This window comes from Citrus sinensis, chromosome 5, assembly GCF_022201045.2.
Source record: "Citrus sinensis cultivar Valencia sweet orange chromosome 5, DVS_A1.0, whole genome shotgun sequence".
Classification (NCBI taxonomy): Eukaryota; Viridiplantae; Streptophyta; class Magnoliopsida; order Sapindales; family Rutaceae; genus Citrus; species Citrus sinensis.
Window position 1 is genome coordinate 2,857,832 of NC_068560.1, and position 24,486 is coordinate 2,882,317.

General features: G+C 33.7%; 2 protein-coding genes, 1 long non-coding RNA gene and 1 pseudogene across 3 annotated transcripts in view; 3 read left to right on the forward strand and 1 right to left on the reverse strand.

The window, feature by feature from the left end:
• The window catches only part of LOC127902703 (putative disease resistance RPP13-like protein 1), a 44,515-nt gene extending 22,465 nt beyond the window's left edge, over positions 1-22,050 (reverse strand). The window contains exon 1 of the mRNA XM_052442501.1: positions 19,363-22,050. Within this exon, the coding sequence (XP_052298461.1) occupies positions 19,363-21,827 (2,465 nt within the window). The 5' untranslated portion in view covers positions 21,828-22,050. The remainder of the gene's footprint in view (positions 1-19,362) is intronic.
• Positions 1-24,486, forward strand: part of LOC102612243 (ras-related protein RABA2a) — a 72,035-nt gene that overhangs the window by 30,294 nt on the left and 17,255 nt on the right. The window lies entirely within an intron of this gene.
• LOC102614319 (ras-related protein RABD1-like) lies at positions 6,563-10,575 on the forward strand (annotated as a pseudogene).
• On the forward strand, positions 17,216-18,985 carry LOC127902707 (uncharacterized). Its single transcript, XR_008055219.1, has 2 exons — positions 17,216-18,079; positions 18,165-18,985. It is a non-coding gene; the product is annotated as an uncharacterized LOC127902707 (long non-coding RNA).

Below are 24,486 nucleotides of genomic sequence, written 5' to 3' on the forward strand. Positions count from 1 at the left end.
AATTTGGAAAATTGTTGAATTTTCAAAATTAAAAATTTAAATGAAATCTTGGTGAAACCTGTTGTCATATGCTGATTAACATAGCTAGTCTCTGAAATAATTTCTTGATTCACTAATTATGAGTTCAAATTTGATGCAGAATGGGCAACCAGCCTACTGCAAACAAATCTTCTGGAACAGTTCAGATGAAGGGACAGCCAATCCAGCAAAACAGTTATAAACAACTCTAAATAAATTCATATACGCATTGTAACTAATTACAGCCTTGATACTTCATTTGGTTTTTGTTAATTTTCTATACAGTTGTGCTGTGCATTAAAGTTTTGTTAAATGAAATCGGTAGGTGAGGATTAATTAATCAATTAATTAAGATCCAGTTAATGTAATTAATTTTATTTGATTTTTTTAATTCGAGTTCTAAATTAATCAATTAATTTAGATTCATGTGAAATTGAAGTGAATTAGTTTCGATCTGTTTTTCGTCCTATGTTTGTCTCTGTTTACTCTTACTTTTTTTTTAAAGAGTATAAGTAACATTGCAGTACAGTTAGCCCTTGCGTGTTTAATTAGCAATTGAAAACTACTGTTGCTGATGAGGTAGAACATTATAACACTGTTGCTGATGAGGCAGCTGGTAATTCTTCTGGTGAAGATATTAAGACTATTAAAGCTGAAATGTAATTAGAGAAAGATATCAAACTCACACTTCACAACAACAGAGAAATCAAACTCACGGTTTCTCTCATTTTTAATTTGTTATATAAAGATAAATATATAAATTTAAATGGCGAGAAGACCGGACGAGGAATACGATTACTTGTTCAAAGTGGTATTAATCTAAAAATAATAATATTAAATAAAACACCCGTGACTTTAAGACATACATATTCTCAAAGCACAAGTGGAGCCGAGAGGCTAGGAGTCGTAATGGAAAGAAGAATACAATATATGAAACTGATAATGTTATTTTACTATATTATATTGATACTTTGTTTGTTAATCATATAAGTCAATCAATAATTATTTAATCATTAGAATTAAAACTAATGTATTAATTAAAATTTAAAATCTATTATAAAAATAGTAAATATTAATATAAAGGGATGGACCTATTACAAAATACATTCACCAAAAGTTCTATTATAATTAAAATCTTTACTTTTTTGTTTTAGATGCAACAAATCATGCACTAAATATATATATATATATAGGTAATTCTTATCTTATATGCATGTAAGATACATTTCTTTCATATGAATAATGTATGTGTGGGATTCACACACTGTTCATGTGAGAGGAATATATCTTACACGTACGTAAGATAGGAGGATCCGTGAATCTAATGTTATTAGTTTAAATAATGGGTGCAACTCATGTTTTTGAAACATTAAGATCTTTAGCCATTTTGTTACTATCCCATGGTTATTTAAGTTACAAGAGACAGTAAAAAAACAACGTCATATTTTAATTACTTACACTAAATAAATTACTCACACTGATGCCGCGACTGCCGCTTGCTTTTTTTCTTTTTTTTTGCCCTTTTGTTTTTGACTTTTATTTTTACTTTTTAACTTTTGCTTTTGGTTAATAATAATAATAATAATAATAACTTTTTAATTTAATATAATATTAAATAATATTTTTATTTTTACATTATAATTTATTATAACTAATAATAAATATTTAAATTTGAATAATATTAATTTAAAATTAATAATAATATAAATAATAATACAATTTAAATATATTAATATAATACAATATTTAATTTAAATTAATCACAAAAAATTAATACAATACATTGTAGCACCAAATATTATACAATATTATTATAATACAGTACTGATACAATTTGAGGGAGATTGTCAGCTTTTTCAAATTAAAAATAATATATACCACTTACTCTTTATTATTTTTATAATGTTCAACAGTCCCCTTGAGATTAAAAAAAATAAACGAAAAGAAGGAATAAATAGATGATTTGCTTGATATTGTATCTTAGAAATATAAAATATATATTTATTATTAAAAATATTTAAAAATAATAAAGAGTACATAAAAAATATCTTATCCTCAACAACAAGATCAGACGACGTCAATTCAGCAAAATGACTTGAACAATTTGAAAGTCCATTAACGGTCACCTCTTGGCACACATATGGCAACGTGTGTAGCTTTGGCAAGAGGTCTCCCAAAAGGACTATTACGGAAAGATTGCAAGACAGAATCATGAAAATAGTAGTACTGAGTCCATCACAGTCAAGTCTTAGAAATCACATCCCTGTATTAATTTCCAGAAATATGTTTGTTCCATATTTGCCGTACATGTATGTATTCTATATAATGGGAATAGAAAGAGCGTGTAAAAAATTATTCATTCATCAATTGAATAAACATATTTCTGGACGAAACATGTGAAAAAATTACGCATGTATGTATTGCTTTTGACAATGGAAGAAACATGTGAAAAATCTCACCCATGGAAAACTTTGTGAAAGGCATTTGAATGTGTGGCCACATTTAATGAACGAAACGACAACTTTAAAAGAAAGTATGTACTGTGTTAATTATTAGGCTTTAGCTTAATGATTGCAATTAGTTTGTCTTGTAATTAAATTATTGCCGATAAACACTATCACGTCCCACGTCCGCTACTTGTGTGAATGTGTGTATAAATATCAGCAGCATATTATCAAACCTGATGCGTGATCCTCTTTAAGTTTTGGTTAGGGTTCATCAGACGTTAGAATATATCTTTTCTAATTTGAAGAAGATGGAAACTCCTTATCCAGGTTCTTAGGCCATGTTCAGTTGAATGTCATTTATAATTTTTATTTTAATATTATGTATTTATGAATATAATTATTGTTATGATTTTTTTAGGTAAGAACAGATGGTCTGAGGGTAGCCCAATAACTATGTACAGCATTATTAATGATGAGAGCGTGAATGACAATTTGGATTTTATTCTCATCCCTCAATACGGAAGAAATTTTGACCATAGCGGTTAAGTGCTATGTAACTCTTTCGTATTATGTTTAATTAAATAAAATGATGGGTTATTATTACCTGTCAATTACGTGAGTGTCTTTGTTTGGTTTAGTTCAACTTATAAAATCTCTTGAGATATACAAGAGATTTTCTTTATTTACTTTCATGTACCGCGTCTTCTTGTAAAAAGAAATTAATAAAAAAAATATCATTGTGTGCAATGTATTGACTAAGTTAGTGTATTCATGTTAGCTTAATTGTGCTCTCTCTTCTTGATTTGTTTATTTTTGGTTAAAACAAACTCCACATATTGTTGGTTAGCTAATTCTTGCAGCTAGCAAGTGATCCTTTTCTTTCCCCTACTGCTGTAGCATCAAATCCTTACCATTACATATCAAGTGGTATTCGAGCCGTCAAATGATCCATGGAAACGCGCAACAAATCAAATGCTGAATTTTGCGAAGAGATTCACGAAATCCTTGCTGTACATGAGTCTAGTTTATTTCAAACTACGCGTGCAATGTTCCCGTTATTGTTTAGTATGTCTTTTGTTGTTTGCAATGTAGTTAGGGATGTTAGCGGGTAGGATTTGGTACGGGTTTGACATTACCAAAAGCCGCATCTGTAAAAAAATTTTAATTATCAAATTCATTGTGGATTTTATTTATTCGTTTTTTTTTCTTTTAACAAAGCCCATCAGCTGTGGGTTTAAATGGTACCTGATGGATATTTTGTGAGTTCCCACGTATAAAATCACACTTGCAATAAAACCTAAAAACTTAAATTACGTAATTCAAATTATAAATTTATAATCATAGTCTAAAAAACCACATAAAATACTTAATTCTAGATTTTATCAATGTAAATGAGAAATGAAAGTTTTAATATTAAAATAAATACACAAAATATATCAATTTAACACAAATTTTCAAAGTTAATTATCAAATACATAAGTCTATCGCAACTCAAAGTGCTTTTAATTGAAAACGAAAAAGAGAAAGAGAAAAAAAAACAAAGAACTACAAATCAAAGTAGCACCCATGACCCATTTTGCAGTCTCATTCAATACCACTAGCACCCATCCAACACGATTTTTCTAAAGAAAGTATAAAGTACAAAATTACAATAAGCATATCATACTCCATGCTTTAAGTTAAAGATCCTAATATATTTTTATGAATAATTTTTTAATGAAATTTTATGATTAAAATTAAAAATACAAACATTCAAATAAGAATGTCGGACACTTGCGTAACTATTTACCAAATTTTTTCTCTATAAAAATCGACCTGCAACTTTCAATAGGTTTAAATTAGGGATGGCAAACAGCGGGCCTGGGCCGGGCTTTTTCAAGCCCATGTCCAGGCCCTCTGTCACAAAAGTGTATTGGCCCGGGCCGGGCCGGGCCTATTGCGGGCTCGGGCCGGGCTTGGGCTTTATTTATTTATTTTACATTTTTTAAATTATTATAAATTTGAAATAAATTAATGATCAACAAGTTATTATAATCATAGATAAATTAAAAAAAATCAATATTTCAAATTAAAATAATAAATAAAGCAAATAAAAACTCATAACTTTAATTTTCTTTAATACTTGATTTTCTAATTCAAACGCTCTCTTAATTAATTGACATAAAAGAGAGAATTTAGTATATCATAATTTTAATTTTTTTGAATCACAATTGATTTATAAGTTAAGAATTTAAGTTTTCTTTTTTATTTTTTAAATTACTTTTCAATTTTAATTATATTATTCTAATTTATAAAATTATTTTTTTAAAAAAAATAGTGGGCTTGGGCTTTGTCCGGGCTTTTTTTCTTGGGCCCTTGTCCAGGCCCTCATGGGTGAGGGCCGGGCCTAAGCCCGCGGGCCCGGGCTTTTTTGCCAACCCTAGTTTAAATTTATAATATCAAACCTAATTGCAGCTCGCAAAAATTATCCGTTGCGGCCAAGACTTTGGATTTGCGATGATTTTGCCACCCTAAGTGTAGTCAGTATTGTATATCATGTGGCTCTTATAAAAAGCCTAGAAGTTGTTTGAATAACGGGGGAGACACATATCTCCCAAAGATTTTCTCTTTTTCAAATTATTATTTTTTCTCTATTATTGTAACTTCGAATCCTTATAAATTACAGATTGGAGACATGAACACAATGTTTTGACATAGTAGACTTTTGGCTTGTCCAAAGTAATTTAGGATAGATTTTTACGCACTAAGGCTCTATTTACTATTGAAGTTTTAGAACTTTTAAGCCACACTAGAAATTTGTATTGTTTTGATAGAGTTGTAGTCTTTGATATGTGATTGGTATTAATCAAGTGTTATGTTTACAATAGTTAAAGGCATATTGAATCAAAATCACTTCTAAGGGCTTGATTGAGTGATTGTAAAGTATGTTTTTAGTTTGCTAGCCACTCAGGTTCAAATATTGGAACCACATAACTTTATAGCCAAGTGAGAGAACTTGTGCCCTAAAAATTGAGGGGTGCATATCGAGTTTTACCACCAATAAAAGTTGGTGTTAAAACTTTAATTTCCCTCCTATCGATGGATAGGGGTAATTAGGGGTTTACATCCCCTCCTATTTATAGACAAAGGTTATTAGGAATATTAAAAAAAGTTCAAATATTGAAAATATAGGTATGGGTTATAAAATTCATAATATAAAGACACAAAATCAAGATAAAGATTTAAAAATTTAGAACCATGAGAGCATGACTTGTAAGTTTCAAAGAAGTATGTGCAAATATATGCATTATCGATGCCCAATTAAGGGTAAGCATTAAGATCGGGTTAACCCGAACCGAACCGAACTTAAAATTTATTTTGGATTCAATTTGGTTATGGTTGAATCTTTCAACTGAGTTCAAAACTTAAAAATGATTGGGTTGTATTTCTGTTCGAATTTAACCCCAAAAGACTAATAAATCCAATCGAGTTAAGTAGGCAAATTAAGAAAAAAAATCCCAAAAAATTAAAACTGACCCTAACTAAAATATTCGACCGCGGCCTCCTCGTTTTCTTTTCTTCTTCCTCCTCTCGCTCACCCCTAATGCCCTTCATGGAAATCCAACAGCTCCAAACGCGTTTCGGCCGCTCGCACGTGTGAGAAATTTTCCTTCTCATAGGATTATTCGTTTCCTTCGCCTGCATGCCAGCAGAATATTCAGGCCGAGGATTTTTCCGGGCCTAGCCCAACTATAAGCTCTCCCAAAACCCAATCATAAGTTCAAAACGTTTAGCGTTTGCTATTACTATAATTTTTTTTAAGCAATTTTCACATTCATCAACATAGGCATACAGTAATAATAATGAATCTCGTAAACAATAATTAAAAAAAACATACAAGGATCTAATTATAAATATATAATCCAAGAAAACAGTAATAATAATGAATCTCGTAAACAATAATTAAATAATAGCAATAATAAGTGGACAAAGCTAAGTTCCAGAGATGAGATAGGAAATTCTCCCGCACGACACGGCAGAAACAAACTTTCCCTTTCATTTTCTTTTCTCTCTCTCGCTCTCCAAACAGAGCAAAAGGACCGTCGCAAGATTCTTCACTTCCATCCAAAATCATGAGCAACGAATAGTGAGCCTCCCTGTTTCCTTCCTTTTTTTGATATTAACATTGTTAACATATACTCATTTTAATTTGACAATACTTCAACTCTTTTTATTTTTTTGCCTTTTCATTTTTTTTGTTGAAGCAATTATCTGTTCAAGCTGTTGCTCATCGGAGACTCGTCCGTCGGAAAGTCCTGCCTGCTGCTCCTATTTGCTGTCTGTTGACTTTTCCTTTCCCTTCTTATTTTCTTTTTTTATATTAATTACTTTCTATTTTAGCTTTTTGTTCTCTGAATTTGTGTTATTAAAATGATAATTTAGATAATAAATAATTGTTATTCTTGTAAATTTCGGTTTTCATTACGTTAATTGTTAGTTTTTAGGTTTATTAATGTAATTTTTTTTTTCAATTTTTCAGGATGATTCTTATGTCACAGCTACATCAGTACCATTGGAGTTGATTTTGTGAGTCTCTCTTCTATATATATGTATATATGTGTATAAGTTATAATATGAGTCTATGTACGTGTATGTATGTATGTGTATGTCTATGGGGAAAGAAATGTTGGCAGACTTCAGCATTTTACTCTTTTTTTTTTGGCAGAAAATAAGAACTGTGGAGCTGGATGGGAAGACGATCAAACTGCAGATTGTGAGTCAAAATTTCCTTTTATCTTGTATTGAGAGAAATTCGATTTGTGATTTACATGTGACATCTTAACAGCATTGTATGTGTTTATTAACTTATTTTTCATCTTTCATTAAGCAGTACATTTTCCAATAAATCTGTATACAAGATGATGTAGTCCAAGAATGGGAGCCATAATATGATGCAAATTGTCTAATAAATTCTTATGACATATGATGTTGTTGGAAGTAAAAGTCTTGCAATGCTGTATTCTCTTTTAAGAAAGAATAAGTGGTAATTTTTTTTTTCCAATTTTTTAATTGAGCAACTGTATGAGATTAATTAAATGTGTTGGGATTTCAACAGATTGTCTATGATGTAACTGGGATGGAGAGCTTCAATAATGTCAAGCAGTGGTTGAATGAGATTGACAGATACGCAAATGACAGTGTATGCAAGCTTCTAGTTGGGAACAAATGCGATTTAGTTGTGAACAAGGTTGTGGACACACAGACAGCCAAGGTATATTCATGACTTTTGTCGCCTGAACTTTGAATATAATTTTAAACTCTTCTCAAGTGCATTTGCTTGGTAAGTTTCTGCATACCCAGGACACTCAAACTTTGGACTGTCTGTATCTCGAGTTGGAATCTTTTCTGTCAATACGACTTGTTAAAATAAGGGTTATTATTGTTTGAATCATTCAAGAATTGCAATAAATCTAAAGTCCATAAAAAATATGATTCCATCATTTTACTTTTATATCTAGACAAAATCCATTATTTTACTACATTTCATTGGCACCGATAGTTGACCTGTTGGCTGACTGATAAAATATCAATTTTGCACTTTATATTAATTCTTTTTTGGTTAAAAAATAACACACAAAGTATTACAATATTATAAATTCAAAATATAAAGTAGTTACAAATAATTCCTATTAGCCTATGAATATAATATTTGATACCTCTATTTGTGTAATTTTTTTCCAATGGTGAAATTGTTATTTTTTTTGTACTAACGGAAATGTAGTAAAATCATAAGTTTTGTAAAGATATAGTAGTAAAATGATAGACTAAAATACTTCTTGTAGTTGTTTGATATATTGTAATTCTTAAAGTAGTCAATTGATAATATCCCCTAAAATAAATGTTCGTAATATGTTCTCATTTTAATGCAACTGATTGTTTAATAAAATTGTATTTCTTTGTTAATCTTTTATCATGTGCATGCTCAGTGAGAATTTGACTTACTAGAACACAAGTTTGACTCTTCATTTAAATGTCTCTTGTATCATATCCTTCAATGTTGAGTGTGATTCCAATAAAATTGAGTAGGGAGATCCTTAAATACCTTTTCCTTTTTTCCAAGGGTCTGCCAGATTGCTCTAAGTGGTTCTACCCTTTATCAATGAATAATGAAAATAAAATTTTTATTAAAGCATTTTGTTCCTTAAATGGTGACTAATAGTACCCCTTTTTTTGGAGAGGAAAGCCAAACATGCCCAAAGAGAATCATTTACTTTCCTCTAATGTATTTTCTAATTCGTTTTGAGCCTTGAATGTCTGTTTTGGTGCGTATTCTCATTCCATGTCGAATCTTATCCATATGGACAACCCCACTTACAAAAAAGTCTAATGAATCTATTGAAGTTCATGTGAGGTTTGTGCTTTAGATTTAGAGCTCTCTCTCTCTCTCTCTCCACTTACATGTCTTTCACTTACCTGTTTGCATGCACGCCCATGCACACACTTTCAAGATAATACACGGTCACTCGTACTTGTGTTTTGGTTGAATTACTGGCTGCTAACCTCTGTAATTCAGTTTGAAACTTGCCACCCTTAGTGCTTCACTCAAATGGTTGGTTAGGGTGAGATCTGTATCGTTTTCCTGGTCTCTTTCCAAGGTTATCTAAAGGGATTTGGCAGTCTGATTCTTTAGGGAATATCATTGCATAAGATATCTATTGTTTGTTAATGAATAATTTCTATTTAACTAGTTATCTATATAAATTGGTAAATTTTAACTGCATAATTTGCATGCAATAAGATTTTATAAGAATCTTGTTTTCAACTCATGACTTAGACTAATGTGATATGTTGAGCATTAAGCTACAAGATCTGCACATCAAAGTGCTTCACAATGTTAAGGAGAAAGCATCTTTTTCTGCTTCTTCATGTGATTTAAAGTTTCCAAGGTACTTATTCTATAAAATATCTTTCAAGACTTTGGAAATGCTTTTATGTATGACTGAGAGAAACTTGTTGGGTTGGTTTTTAGCAACAGACGGAGTTATGGACTTTGTGTTGACTTGTTATTGATTAAGACAGTACATCGGCTGATCTATTGGCATCAAGCAGCAGATGCAGAAATTATGGGTGGCATATCATTGTATCCAAATAACGTACTACATTGATTTTTCTGACTTTCTGTTGGTCTCCGAGTGAAATGCAGGCATTTGCAGATGAACTGGGGATTCCTTTCCTGGAGACGAGTGCCAAAGATGCAATCAATGTGGAGCAGGCTTTCTTGACCATGGCCGGCGAGATTAAGAAAAAGTAAAATCACTTAACTCTTTCCTTCTTGCCTTATGATTGATTCTGTGATCCATTGCCTATTTGCAAATGCTGACTGTTCTTATTCAACAATCACCATTATTGCTGGTTATATGCATTGTGATGAAAATTCTGCAATGAGTAACTTTTTACCTAATGTTTTCTGTTGGAACAAATTACTCTGGTAGAAAAGCCCTACAGGGTTTTAGAAATCCCATGATGTGATGATTGTGAGCATTTTAGACACCGTGTATGGGTTTATTTTTTTACTATAAAATGTTAAGATTGTTTCTAGTTTTGGTTTGTAGTGCATAAAAGGATTCAGAATTTGACATCTGTCTAAATCAGATTAATAACATGATAATGTACATATGCAAGATGTGAGGAATTGTTTTATCTCACCCCTAAACTTTAAGAAATTGAAACATTATCATTCAAAATATTTAACATTTCCAGAATTGATAGTTGTCTATTTGAGCAGTGACTGGTGGTTATCATGAACTGATGTGTGGTTGTGGTGTCAAATCTTGGTGAAACCTGTTGTCATCAGCCGGTTAACATAGCTAGTCTCTGAAATAATTTCTTGATTCACTAATTATGAGTTCAAATTTGATGCAGAATGGGCAACCAGCCTACTGCAAACAAATCTTCTGGAACAGTTCAGATGAAGGGACAGCCAATCCAGCAAAACAGCAACTGCTGTGGTTAGCCGAGCATGTTATTTTACTACTACATGTTAGCTGACTGATTGTAGACAGTTTTAACTATGTTGACTGCATTATCTTATGAATCTTTTAATATGTCAAATATTTATTTCCTGCTTTAAGTTCTTTCCGTTTATAACAAATTTAATTTCTTGGTTCATTGCATTCCAAATTCCTGTAAATTTACAAGGGAAAAAGAAAAGAGACGAAATTGGAGAAAATGGTCGAATTTGTTAGGGGGAGAGAGCTGTTCAAGTAGTTTCTGTTCTTGTTTATTGTCGTGACCCTCTTGTAGCTTGTCTATGACCTGGAAGTCCGGTCATATCGGATGGGTAAAGTTACCAAAACGGCATCATTTTGGGTGAAATATCATATTTATGTAACACTTCTGATAATATTTTTATGCAACAACAAAATGTTCGCGGGGACCCTTTTCACATTGTGAAGCGCATGATCGGATGATAGCAGTCTGGATTCTGGCATCACAAGCTAATGCTTTGATTTGCTTAGTTTGTTTTTTGTTTCTGATATTTTCTTGGCAGTGGGTGGGATGTTGTTTCTCTTTTGAGTTTCCCCTTTTGTTTTTTGTTATGGAATTTAGAGATAGTATACATGTATGAAGATGACGTGATAAAGTTGTTTTGATAAATTCCCCTGGTCAGTTTACTTCACTAACCATTAATGCGCAAAACCTCCTAATGACCCTAAAAATCCCGTACATAATTAAAGAATTTCAATTTTATATTTACAAAAATAAATAACTCTCAAATATATTATTTGATAATCTCAAAAAAAAATTTCACTCTAATAAATCTCGTAGCAAGTACATGGTTTATATTGCAAATCTTTTCTGTTATAAACATACGACGGTATGTACGCGCGGCCGAACTTACTAACGCCGGGAGGCACCTCAGAGAACACCTGCACGCTCTCCCCACTAACATCCCCGTAGAAACTATACAATGACGTGGGCGTAGACAAATTTTCATTGCCCACGTCAGTATACACTCCATAGTCATCCGGGGCCTGTCCATTCGCCGAGAAGAACATATTAAACAACTATCAAATTAAAGGTTAAACGAACATAATTATTAAATAAAAATTTGCTAACCGCATACGAGCGTGCAGTGGGAGAATCCTTATTTGGACGTTTAGAAAATGTGTCGATGAAGCCAACAACGGTTTCTTTAAAATCTTTTAATTCTGATTTTATTTCGTACACATTACGATCAATCTTATCCAGCCGTCGTTGTATGTAATCTTGAAACTGCTTTGTCCTCGACTATTACAAAAGAAAAAACAGAAAACTTTAGAATAACAAAAAAAAATAATAATTTATAACGAAACAATATCGTATATTATTTATAACCTCAGAATCCCGTGCGTCATCAGAGTTGTCTGTTTGCTGCTGGTGGTCATCAACAGCCTCATAAGTGTCATGACGCTGCTGGTGGTCATCAACAGCCTCATAAGTGTCATGACGCTGCTCTGGTATTGGGTTTGGTTTGTCGTCATGATCGTCATGCTCGTCTGATTGCCTTGTAACCGACGGCATCGCGTTGATTGAGGGTTGGTATTGTATAAAGTATCATTTAAAATTATTAAATGAAAAGTCAAAAATTTCGAATAAAAAATTTTTAGTACTTAGAGTATGCCAACCTTAAGAACCCAGCCTGGAATGCTTGGCAAGTAATCCTTCACAGAGACCCAATAATTTCTGCTACTCTCCTTTGAATTTGGCTCAAGAGTTTGTAAAACGTCCCCCTGCAATAAATTAAATTGAAAATTTTAAGTAAGTATACATAACTTAAATTTAGTCAAGTTAAAAAAATAAGTAATACATATTACTTACAAGACGAGATTCGTCGTTGAAGAACGAATAAACCTCCGCAAAATTGATTCTCGAAGACGCCATGGGCTTCCATTGCAAAATGCGGGGAATCTTATTCTTCGTTTTGACGACCCATGTTGATGGCAACCCTCCGATTGCTTCGTAAATCCAAGCTTACAACAATCAAATTGAAAAATCAAATAAAACAACATATCAAATATTTAATACTATAAAACTTATTAATAAACAAAAACAAATACGCACCTGAACCCCAGACGTAACGCCATAAAGATTGTATTTTTCAAGGTTATGATCTGAATTTTTCAACCGAGTCTTCTTAAATTTCTCGTTTTTCTCGAACAGTGCATTGTCAAGACTCTCGTAAATCATTTCCCACGACAACAGACCCCATGGACGCTTTTGGAAGTACTGTATATCATCAACTTGGTCAAGCCAATCGAAATTGATTTGACAGTGATTTTTTCTTGCATTTAGTACTCGGTCCGCAAAATAAAACAGCGCAATCTTTAATGCGTCCATATCGTCCATTTCCTCGAATTTCAACTCGTTAAATATTGCATCGAATTCCTTCACATTAATCTTACGATGAACACCATCAAAATACGTATTCCGTAGCCTCTGCTCCATTTCATCATTTTTTTTATTGGTATCAACACCAAATGAAAGTCTAGTAACCAAGCACCATTCGACAATTGACAAGCGAATCAAATGCTCACCAATTTGAAACCATAACTGATCCTCATGGCTATCTTCTTCATGGGCCACTTGCCTCAGCAAAAGATTGTGCAAAATTACCCCACTAAATGGAAAACTTCGACACTCCAAGAAATGCCCAAATATATCCTTTTTGAACATAGTCAACTGCCGTTTTGTTAATTTTTCCTCGATGGCTTTTATGACCGAAGATAACTTACACATGCTCGAAATTCGATCAGAAAAGTGATCGGCATAACTAAAATACATCATGCCTACATCAATATCCGGTGATTCTAATTTTGCCATGTATCTGTAATATTTATAAAATTATTACATTACGTTTACAGAAAAAAAAATACTCGTTAAAAAAAAACACTATAATTTTTTAGTGCGACAGGCGCCTGTCGCACCAGCTCTGGTGTGACAGTGGGGCGCGCATGGGCGCGCGTGCGCGCCCTACCCCCCTCCCTCTCCATCCCCAAAATTAAGCCACAACAAAATCGAAAAACAATACTCCCAAACACCATCAACCACCACAAACACCACCACCATTATCACCACCACCATTATTCTCAAGCTATAACTATGATTATTCTAAAATCTCATTTTAAATTAATGAAAATAAGAAAAATGACTAACCTAGGTTTTGTTGAAGGTTGTAGATCGGATGCCGGTGAGAGATGGAGCCGCCGCCGACGAGGGTTGATGTCGCCGCCGATGATGGGAGTTGGATCGGTTTGGGAGAGATGAGTGAAAGGGAGTGTTGGGGGAGAGATGAGGGAGGGGTATTTTGGTCTCAAAAGTTGTTTAATGGCTAATGTTGATAGAAATATTTTCGGGGGGTTAAGATGAAAAAAAGCAAAATTATTTTGGTTATTACTGTAAATTTCCCATAATAATTTGACTTCCATTATATTAATTATGTCCAATCGTGCTACTTTAATAAAGAACCCTCGAGCATTTATATGTATACAACAAACAAAATTAATTATAGAACGATCTTTTACAAAGTTTGACCGGTCAACTATCCATCAAATTCTTTAATGTGTTACTGTTGAACTCTCATGTCAAATATGGATTGACAGCGCTTTGGCTAACAGTGAGATATATGCGAGCATAAGAGCTCTGTTCTCTGTTTTAATGGCGTTTCTCTTTGTAGTTGTTGGACAAACTGTAATGTGAATTTCTATCTAATGGGTGTCCTAATGCTTTTAGTTAGTGTGGGATTGTTGATTTATATATGACCTTCAGTATCCAAAATTCAGATGATGATAACCTTTAGTACTTTTATCATATTTCCTTTCGTGTTGGTGTTAGTATCTTAATTTTGTGCCCAATGGTAATTACAATATATACCTAATTTGAAACTTCTATAATTTTACATATATAGATGCAAATTCATTTTTAAGAGTGCATTTAATCAAGCAGTCCAGGCGTTTATACTGAGTAATTGGTTCAATATTAATACAAAACTATTTTAAGTAACATGTGGCATATTCTAATTCCAGTGAGCTTCCAACTCATATTCCCAATTCAAAAGAAAAGTTTTCAATTTTCTCCAAAACGTTTCTTCTAGTCTCTACACTGTGCTAGAATTTTCTCTAAGTTTCTTTTGCAAAGACTTTTAAAGAACTATCCAGATACCAAGCTATAATCCAGTCTAAGCGTATATCTCTCTCACTATTTCACCTCCTTCAATTTCACCATATCAACAAACACTTAGCCTCGAAACAAACACTCTCAAAAAGCTAGCTTAGCTACCCAGATGGTGAAATCAAGAATTCTTGCAATTACAATGTCGTTTCTTGTTATGGCAACAACATTGATGATCATGGCATCACAAGCAAACGCTCTGATGCCGTACACACGATCACCTTTCTTTGACATGATGTCTGCAATTACAGAAGATCCTTTCAGGGTTCTTGAACAAACCCCTCACAATCCCTAAAAGGAGCTGATCATCATCAAACTCTAGCCCTGGCGAGAGCAAACTGGATGGAGCACCAACAGCACACGTGATCGCGCTCGACATTCCAGTGATGAAGAAAGATGAAGTGAAGATTGAAGTTGAAGAGAACAGGGTACTGAGAATGAGTGGGGAGAGGAAGAGTGATGATTATTATAAGGAGGGAGTTGAAGGAGAGAAATGGCAAAGAGCTGAGAGAACATTTGGCAAGTTTTGGAGGCAGTTCAAGATGCCTATGAGTGCTGACTTGGAACATGTTAAGGCTCATTTGGAAAATGGTGCTCTGAGGATCAAAGTGCCAGAGCTTGCTGAGGAGAAGAGGAGGCAGCCTAAGGTTATTAGCATCAATGAAGAGCCTGTAGGTAATTCTTCCGGTGAAGCTATTAAGGCCACCAAGGCCCAAATGTGATTATTAAAGAAAGAAGTGCTTGCTTCGCTTGATATGCTATTTGTTTATGATTTTTTCTTAGTTTTGTTGTGGGATGTTTCTATCTGGACGTTCTGTTTATTGTATTTTGATGGGTTTTTTAAGATGGCTTGTATGTATTAACAACAATAAAGTGTTTTTTTATAAATCTGGGTCTTAAATTTGTAAAAGAAATTAATACGCTTGGTTTATTGTTATAAAAATAAAAAAAGAAAAAGCTTTTTTCTTTGGCATATATTATGCATTTTAAGGAAAAAAAATTCACACTCCAATTCATAAAGATATTCCTCTTCTGTCATATTAATATGTCAGTTTTGATGAATCCAAATATTCAATAACTGATAAATTATATTTATAAATATTAATAGCGATGGCACATAAACAATTAATTCAAGAACTTGCCCATAGTGCATTAATTTATAAGCAACATTGCAATACAGTCCAGCCCTTACGTGTTTAATTAGCAATTGAAAACTACTTTATATTGTACAACACCATTAAAAGAACATTATAACACTGTTGCTAATGAGGAAGCTGGTAATTTTTCTGGTGAAGATATTAAGTCTGTTAAAGCTGAAATGTAATCAGAGAAATATAATGTATTCCCTTAGTTTGCTTTTTGTTTTTGATATTTGTTTGGCAAATGCTTTGCTTAGATTGCTTTTTGTTTTTTGAGATTTTATTGGCTTAGTCGTGGGGTATTGTTTTCTCTTCTAATTTTTTATTTTTGTCGTTATGGGATTTGATGATGGTGTACATATACGAAATTTATGTAATAAAGTACTTTCAATAAATCATGGCCGGTTTACTATTAATTAATCAAATTTAATTTACTCAAATTACTCTTGTACACGATCAAAATAATTTCAATTCCAGGATATATATATACACGCACGCACACACATATAAAATGTAATTAACTTTCAAATATAAAATATTTAAAATAATCACCGTACTAACATAAATAGACGAAATAATGCTAATCTAGCGAATCCAGTCATAATAATTTGATTTTAATTTATATTAATTATGTCGAACCATGCTATATTAATAAAGAACACTTGAGAATATATATATATATATATATATATATATATATCCAACAAGTAAAATTTCAAAACAATATTTGCCAAAGTCTGATGATGAGAATATACGCACACACATATTTGTAACCGTACAGCAGAAGGATAAATAAAAGAAAATGAAGTTTCAACAGCTGAATAATGCAAACTCATTTTTTTAAAGTATTTTATTGTTTAATTAAAAAATTGGAAAACCCATTACATACATGATAAAGACTCACCGACGCCGAACCATATTAATTTAAATTAGTTTTCAACTGAGATTTGAATTTTGAAATTACATACACAAACACGCCCAATTTTTTTTAAAAAGTACTAACAATAAAATATTTCAACCGTCCTCTGTTTAGCCGCCAAAAACTGATTTACCATTTATTACAACGAAAGGTATACATAGACGGATAAATAATGCTAATCAACCAAGTCCAATCATAATAATTTGATTATCAATATATTAACCATGTCCAATCATAATATTTAATAATCACCAAATTTACAATTCCCAAGTTAGATTATACGTATGAGAATCTAGCAAGTCCAATGATAATAATTTGATTTTTATTATATTAACTGTGTCCAATCATGCTATTTTAATAAAGATCACTCGAATATTTATTTGTCCAACGGGTAAAATTTCAAAACAATTTTTGCCAAAGTCCTCCTCAGCTGAATAATGCAAACCCGTTACGTTATTCTACCATTTCTTAAATTTAAAGCATTCCACCATTTAATAAAAAAATTCAAAAACCCATTATATACAATACAAAAAGCCCACCGACACCAAACCATATTAATTTAAAATAGTTTTCAATTGAGATTTGAATTTTAAAATTACATACACAAACACACCCGATTTTAAAAAATAATAATAATGCTAACAATAAAATATTTCAGCCGTCCTCTGTTCAATCATCAAAAATCAATTTGTCATCTATAGCAACACTCGGTATATGGGTTAACAAGTCCCAATATTGTCCTCCATCCTTTCTGCACTTCTCTTCTATCAACGGACAACTCCAGATCTGTAATTGCAAAAGTGAGGAAGGCAGGCCCTTCTCTGGAAAGTATTTGAACTTGGGACAATCATAGAGATACAAATGAGTGAGGTTTTGAAGATCAACAATTGAAGAAGATAGGCGTTCCAGATTTGGAAAATCTTGAATCCACAGAGACGTTAGAGAGGCAGGAAGAGGAAGCGCGGTCCCTAATCTTTTGTCCTCTAGTGGAAATGACACCATCACCGTGTCGTCATCACATCCTTGGATTATGAGTTCTCGCAGAGAGGAGAATCTGTGAAATCCCCAGCCCCGCTCAATCATTGACTTCCAAATCTCCATATTACCCCAAATACAAAGTGACTGAAGGTTGGTGGGAAGGCCATCTTCTTCAAGGCTTGGAAGCTCACCTCCTCTTCTTATTGTTAATTTTTGAAGAGAGGTCAGATTGTGCAATCCCTTGGGTAAGGCCTCTAGTCTCTCACAATCAGATATCGTCAGCCTCCTGAGTTTCGCACAAGGCAATCCCCCTTCGGGAAAGGACACCAGGTTTCCACAACTCCGTATAGTAATCCCTCGAAGCTGCCGGAGATTATGTAAACCACTCGGTAAATTTTTTAGATTTTCACAATCATCTACACTAATTGTTTCAAGAGATGTGTTGTTGTCCAACCTTTCTGCTATTGACTCCAGCTTTGAACATCCATAAACACGAAGGGACTTAAGAGACGGAGGTAGATTGCCAACTTCAAGGGACTCAAGCGTGGCAGGTAACTCGTTTTTTGAAAATATACATGTCAGTGATGGACAATCCCTAATTTCTAACTTCTCAAGAAGAGATGAGGTGTACCTTCTATTGCTGCTGCTTCTGCTACTCTGGATGCCCTCTTCCACTGTCAAAGTCCTTATATTATCGCAACACCAGATCATCAACTTCTTAAGGCTTGATGGTAGCTGGACAGCAGCAATATATGTCAACGAATGGCAATACTCAATATACAAGATCTCCAGAGACGAATTGGTGTCGCACATCCATGCCTCTGGTAATGATTTCAGTGCATCACATTCCCCAATCAGAATTTTCTTCAACTTGGAAGGCAGAGCAACCTCAGGAAAGGAAACAAGGGAACTGCATTTGTAGATGTCTATCTCTCTCAAGGAACTGAGGCTGAACGATGATTGTGGCAACTTCACAAGGCCTTCGCATTCTCTCAATCTTAGACATTCAAGTCTGCATGACAACTCGCGGAGCTGCTGTTGTTGGTCTTTCTCTTCCTCCGCCACCAAGGATTGAATTTTGGGACACCGTCTAATCGTCAGTCTTTTGAGAGAGCAAATGTCTTGCAGTAATTCGTTATGACTCTTCCATATATGTGTTTCATTTTTAATATTTTTTATCTCCAATTCTTCCAGTTTTGGTATTCGCGGCTTCAATGGCCCTGCGAGAAACACTTGATTTGATGTATCTCTACAAACCACTGAATTCTGTGAGCCGAGATGATCAGTTGCACTTCTCCACACAACCTTTTTACATCCACGAATTACCAATTTGCAAAGAGCTGGAAGACTCCTAATTGAAATTGACAATTCTTCGCATTGTTGAATAACAAGCATCTCCAATGCAGGAAGGTGCTCTGGAAATGTTCCTTGCAGTTTAGAACATCTTAAAATGTGAAGCTCTCTCAATTTAGGAAACCGTTCAACTCCCTGACTGGATCCATGAGGAATCCACTCTTCCCACTCTTGCAGGTTTTCAAAACGAAGAGTCTCCAAGCATGTAAATGGAATTTGAGAGTCATTCCCATAGAACTCTGAACCCAAACTCTTTACTCTACTCATTCCACGCACTGCAAGATGCTTTAGAAAGGATAGTTGCCCGACTGACGGCAAGGTAGTACACACGCCGCAATCTTCAAATTTAAGTGTCACTAAATTTGAGAATGAGGAATCTCCTAACCATGTTGGAAATTTTGTACCTCCATAGCCACTGATACAAAATTGTTCCAGATTTTCATGAGGTTTTAGCATGTCGAGGACATCCTTTTCAGTTTCTGCCTCCCTTGAAGACAAACCATTGGTACTCCGTGTCCATCGAAACTTTAACACTTTAAGATTCTTCTTTCCATCCAACCGAGCCTCCTTTGCATCACCAATGTCTTTTACATTCCCTAAATTTGAAATTTTAAGTGTCCCCTGAAGATGTATCAATGACTTTAGCTCTCGTAACCCAGAACCATTGTCTTTTCCCACAGCAAAATTACTCAACGTCTGAAGACAAGTCAGCTTACCAATTCCTACTGGCATTTCCTCCAACGAATCTGTATTTGAATTATTGAGATGATGCAATTTGATGAGGTTTCCCGTGGCTGCACACAACTTCTTCAGTCGCCGACAGTCTTCCAACAGAAGGGTGTGCAAATTGTAAAGCTTGCTGACTGATTCAGGCAGAGTTTTAATCTCAGTTCCAGACAGGTTAAGGTGCCTTAAATACCTCAAATCACCAACTGAATCCGGCAGCTCGGAGATGTGATATCCACGCAAAGAGAAGACCCTCAACCGTTGGAGTTTGAACAACTTAGGAAGAATGCTATGACCCAAGTATCCACGCGAACTATTTGTCAACATTACTGGTAAAAAAGTTCGCAAATGTTGGATATCGTACAAGCCCTCAAACCTTTTAACGCCATCACATGCTCCACCAATGTACGATAGATGACGAAGATTTTTGGAAAAACTTTGTTGCTTGTTAACCTCTGAGGTATACTCCATTGTGAAGTACATCTCCCCTGCAGCCCAATGAGCAAGGTCGTTGACAAGGTCGTGCATCACAAATCGTGATTTATTGTTGCTTGATTGCTGAAAAAAAGATCTTGAACGTAGCTCTTGAAAGAACTTTCGACCTAGATCTTCATTAGGATTCCCGCTCTCTTTGTGATCCAAGAAACCCGAAGCACACCATAATAAAATTATCTCCTCCTCTTCAAATTCATAATCCTTTGGAAACAATGAGCAGTATGCAAAGCATTGTTTCAAAGGTGCCGAAAGATAATAGTAGCTCACTCTAAGCGCCGGTATAATGTCACATCTCTCTTCTGGTAAATCCCATATCTTGCAACTGAGCACACCTTCCCAATCACTCCGGTCAAGTTTACCACGCAAGAGACCACCAAGAGTTTTCGCAGCTAAGGGCAAGCCGTTGCATTTGATCACTATCTTCTTGCCAATTTCCTCCAATGACTTGTTTGAACTGAAATCTCTTGTCCCCAAAGAGTGTTGAGCGAACACAGACAGACAATCATCATTTGACAGCTTTTTCAAATGATAAGCCCGAGCAGTCCCCATGATGGCTGCAACCTCTTGATTACGAGCTGTGACAATAATCTTACTCCCCGGTGCGCCAGCTTCAAACGGACGGCTCATGTCAACCCAGTCATTGTAATTCTCATTCCAAACATCGTCTAAAACAAGCAAAAATTTCTTTTGAGATAACTTCTTCTTCAGCTCCTCTTGAAGCAAATTTAAATCACTGTCATCAGTAGTCTGCTTAGTAATGGATCTTAGAATTGTTTTTGTTAGCCTGATAACATCAAAATCATCAGAGACACAAGTCCATGCCTTGAGATCAAAATGACCCTGCACTCGAGCATCATTATAGACAAGCTGAGCGAGAGTGGTTTTGCCCAGCCCGCCCATGCCTATAATAGGAATAACAGAGAATTCACCATCATTTCTCAAATCATCCCTCAACAACAATTCAACAATTTCATTCTTTTCTGTTTCCCTCCCATATACCTTGGCTTCAATCACTAAAGAGGTTGTGGGTAGTCTTTGCCTGTCTTTTCTGGACCTCCCAGCTGAACTTACGTTCAAACCGAGCGAGTCTTTCTGTGTTACAATATCTTGAAATCTGTCGTTGATCTCTTTGATTTTGGACATTATGGCGTAATCGAACTGAATCGATTGTGGAGTAAAAGTGGTGCAGCAAGTAGGAATGAGCTTCTGAAACTTACTTGTTCTTGTACGACTGCTACTGGGTTGATCCTGAGCCGCAGCTGGATCTCCATTTCCAAGCAGCAACTTCCTCCGGAAAGCCTCAGTTTGAAACTCATCCAGCAAGTCTTCAACATCAAAAGCCAAGTTCTGAAGCTCATCAAGCCACAACTTCACAGACTGATCAGTCTTCTTCTCCTCAGCATCAGCAAGCACCGCCTTGATCATCACCAACATATTCTTCCACTTCTTTAGGTCGGCTTGGATTTGCTCTTGGCGTGCAAACAGCCGAATCCCCTCTGAAGCTAACTTACTGACCAGCAAATCAACGGACGCCGTAAGGATTGCCTCTCCGATGAATGACATTTTTTGTTCTTTTTCTTTTTTTTTGGTTTTGCAAAGAAAGAAAGGAGCAGAACTATGGGTTATGGAAAGCAGAATGAGAAAATGGAACAGGTGAGAAAATGGATAATTAAGCAGAATGAGTTTGTGATTGTGAAGGGTCTGGCCCAGCAAGCTTACTAGAAATCACGCGTTTATACTTTATTGACCAATGACTAATAATTTGGCAATTCACTCATTAATATTTAGCAATTCACCAATCATCACCACTTGTTACGAAACCATCTCATAAACCAAGTTCGTAGGTCGAGCAGTTAATCCAGTGTCTATTTCCTAGAACCTTCATCTCATAAACAAGTTCAATCAAAACGTTCCTCTCTCTATTTTTTTTTTTTTTCAAAACTCCTAAAACGTTTCTTTTTAGAAATATTTTACTTTATTCATCTAATATGTTATCTAACAAATAGACACAATTGAAATCACTCTAAAGTGAAGATGAAAGGGGAAAAAAATAACCTTCCAACCACCAGTAATTTAGCAAGCTTCACTTTATTCCACCACCAAAGTGTAAATAAAGCCAGCCCCCACCACCATCAATAATTTTGTTGTCTTCTCCTTGACGAACTGGACATGAGTGCACCAAGAATTAATGACAGAATTTTAAAAATAATAATAAGAGAAAAACCTACACATTTTGGACTTAGAGTAGAACCATAATTAATGCTAAAATCTACTCAGCTAACATTTTCAAAATATTGTTCTTTATGATTTTTAAAACCGTGATTAAGGTTCATCTCAAATGTTTGAAGAGAGTCTATCAGTTCTTCTACGTTAAGAATATTAAAATTCTTACTTTTTCTTCAAACATTGAATAATGAAAAAAAAAATTGAATATGGAGGAAAATAGAATGCATCCATCTTCGCTGTAGAAGTCTTCTACTTATAAAAGCAAGTTAGAATAAACGATTTTAATCTCTCTTTTTATTCCTGTAAGTGTACTATATTTTTTTTTTATCTCAATGCGAAATCGTATCATAATGTTATATTTCTGTTGTAAAACGAAATTTTAAATAAAACAAATTCGACTTATTTTTTAAAGGTATATATTTAGTAGGTTACTAACATAACTAACAAAACGTGATTATTACACTATTTGTTTTTGTTTTAACTTTATTAATCAATAAGCAAACATGTAATGATTTGTATATATCACTAGCATCACATTATTAGGAGGTATTGCGCTTAGTATTCACAATTTTTGTAAGATGAATTTGTAAGACTAATTAATTTTGATGAAAATGTATCGGTATTAAGATATTATTTAATTCATTAAGTTAACTTGAGGTATTAATATTCACTAATTGTGGTGCTGATTAATTTACTTAACTTGTCACTATTTACAATTAAGAATGAAGTTCAATCAATTTATTAGAAAAAAAAACAAAGATTTGATTTTAATTCTTAGCATTTGATTTCGCTTTGTTTCGCTTTTTTACGTTGCTAAAGAGGCAGTAAAAAGCTTTCTGAATGTCATCAAATGCTTGTATCTTATCTCACAAATTGGCAATATTTGTTTGGTATTTCATCTCAACGGATGCAGTAAGGATTGGCTCTCCGATGACTGACATTTGTTTTTCTTTTTTCCGGCAAAGAAGGAAACAGAATTTTGAGTTTCGAAAGGCAAAATGAGAAAATTGAGCAATTCACCAATCGGTCAAGCAAAATGCGCGTAACAAGTCTTCCGCTTGTTGTTTATTCCAGGAAAGTGCAAATAAAAACAGAGCCCACCACCCATTAATAATTGAGCAATTCGCCAATCACCAGTCACCACCACTCGTTACCATGAATATAATAAATTGCACCTTGATATTTGCAGGTTCCAGCAACATTGACCCAGTGTCCGGGTAAATGCTGAATAACGAGGAAAATGGAATGTATCCGCTACGAACCTTCGCTTTACAAGTCTTCAAACTCATAAACCAAGTTAAATCAAAACGTTTATCTCTCTCTCGCTCTTTTTGCCATATAATAACTTTATTTATTAAATTAATTTCCATGCTAAAAGGAAAACTTAAAAGTGCACTACAATTTTTTATAATCACAATAGTAATTTCTACTATCATGTTATTTTAATGTTGTGTTAAAATAAATTATTACAAATTTTTGTTATGAATATTCTTTTTATTTATAATTTTTTAATATTTTTCTTACTCTTTTAGTCTTAGAGCCAGTTTAGTAATGCTGCAACTTTTAAAATAATTAAATAAAGCTTATAACAGTAGAGCTTATAGCAGAAGAACTTATACCAATGAAGCTTTTGAACAAAAAGTCATTGGGTATTTGATTATCAATAAAAAAAATATTTTTAAATTATTAAACTATATGATATTTTTTATATTAAATATTTTTTAGATAAGCTCTCTAACCTCTATTCCCAAAAGCTTAAATTTTGGGCTTTTGCTAGTAAAGGTAAATTAACTTATTTAAATTAAAAAAACTTTAATAAAAAAATAACTAAACACTATAAAAATTTTTAAAAAGTGCTTATACGATTAAATAAATACTTATATCTCTTAAATAAGGCATACCAAACAGTCACTTAATATTTATATTTCTCTTCAAAATTTTTTTATTATTTAATTTTTAAATAAAAATATAAAAAAAAGTAAGAAAAATATTATAC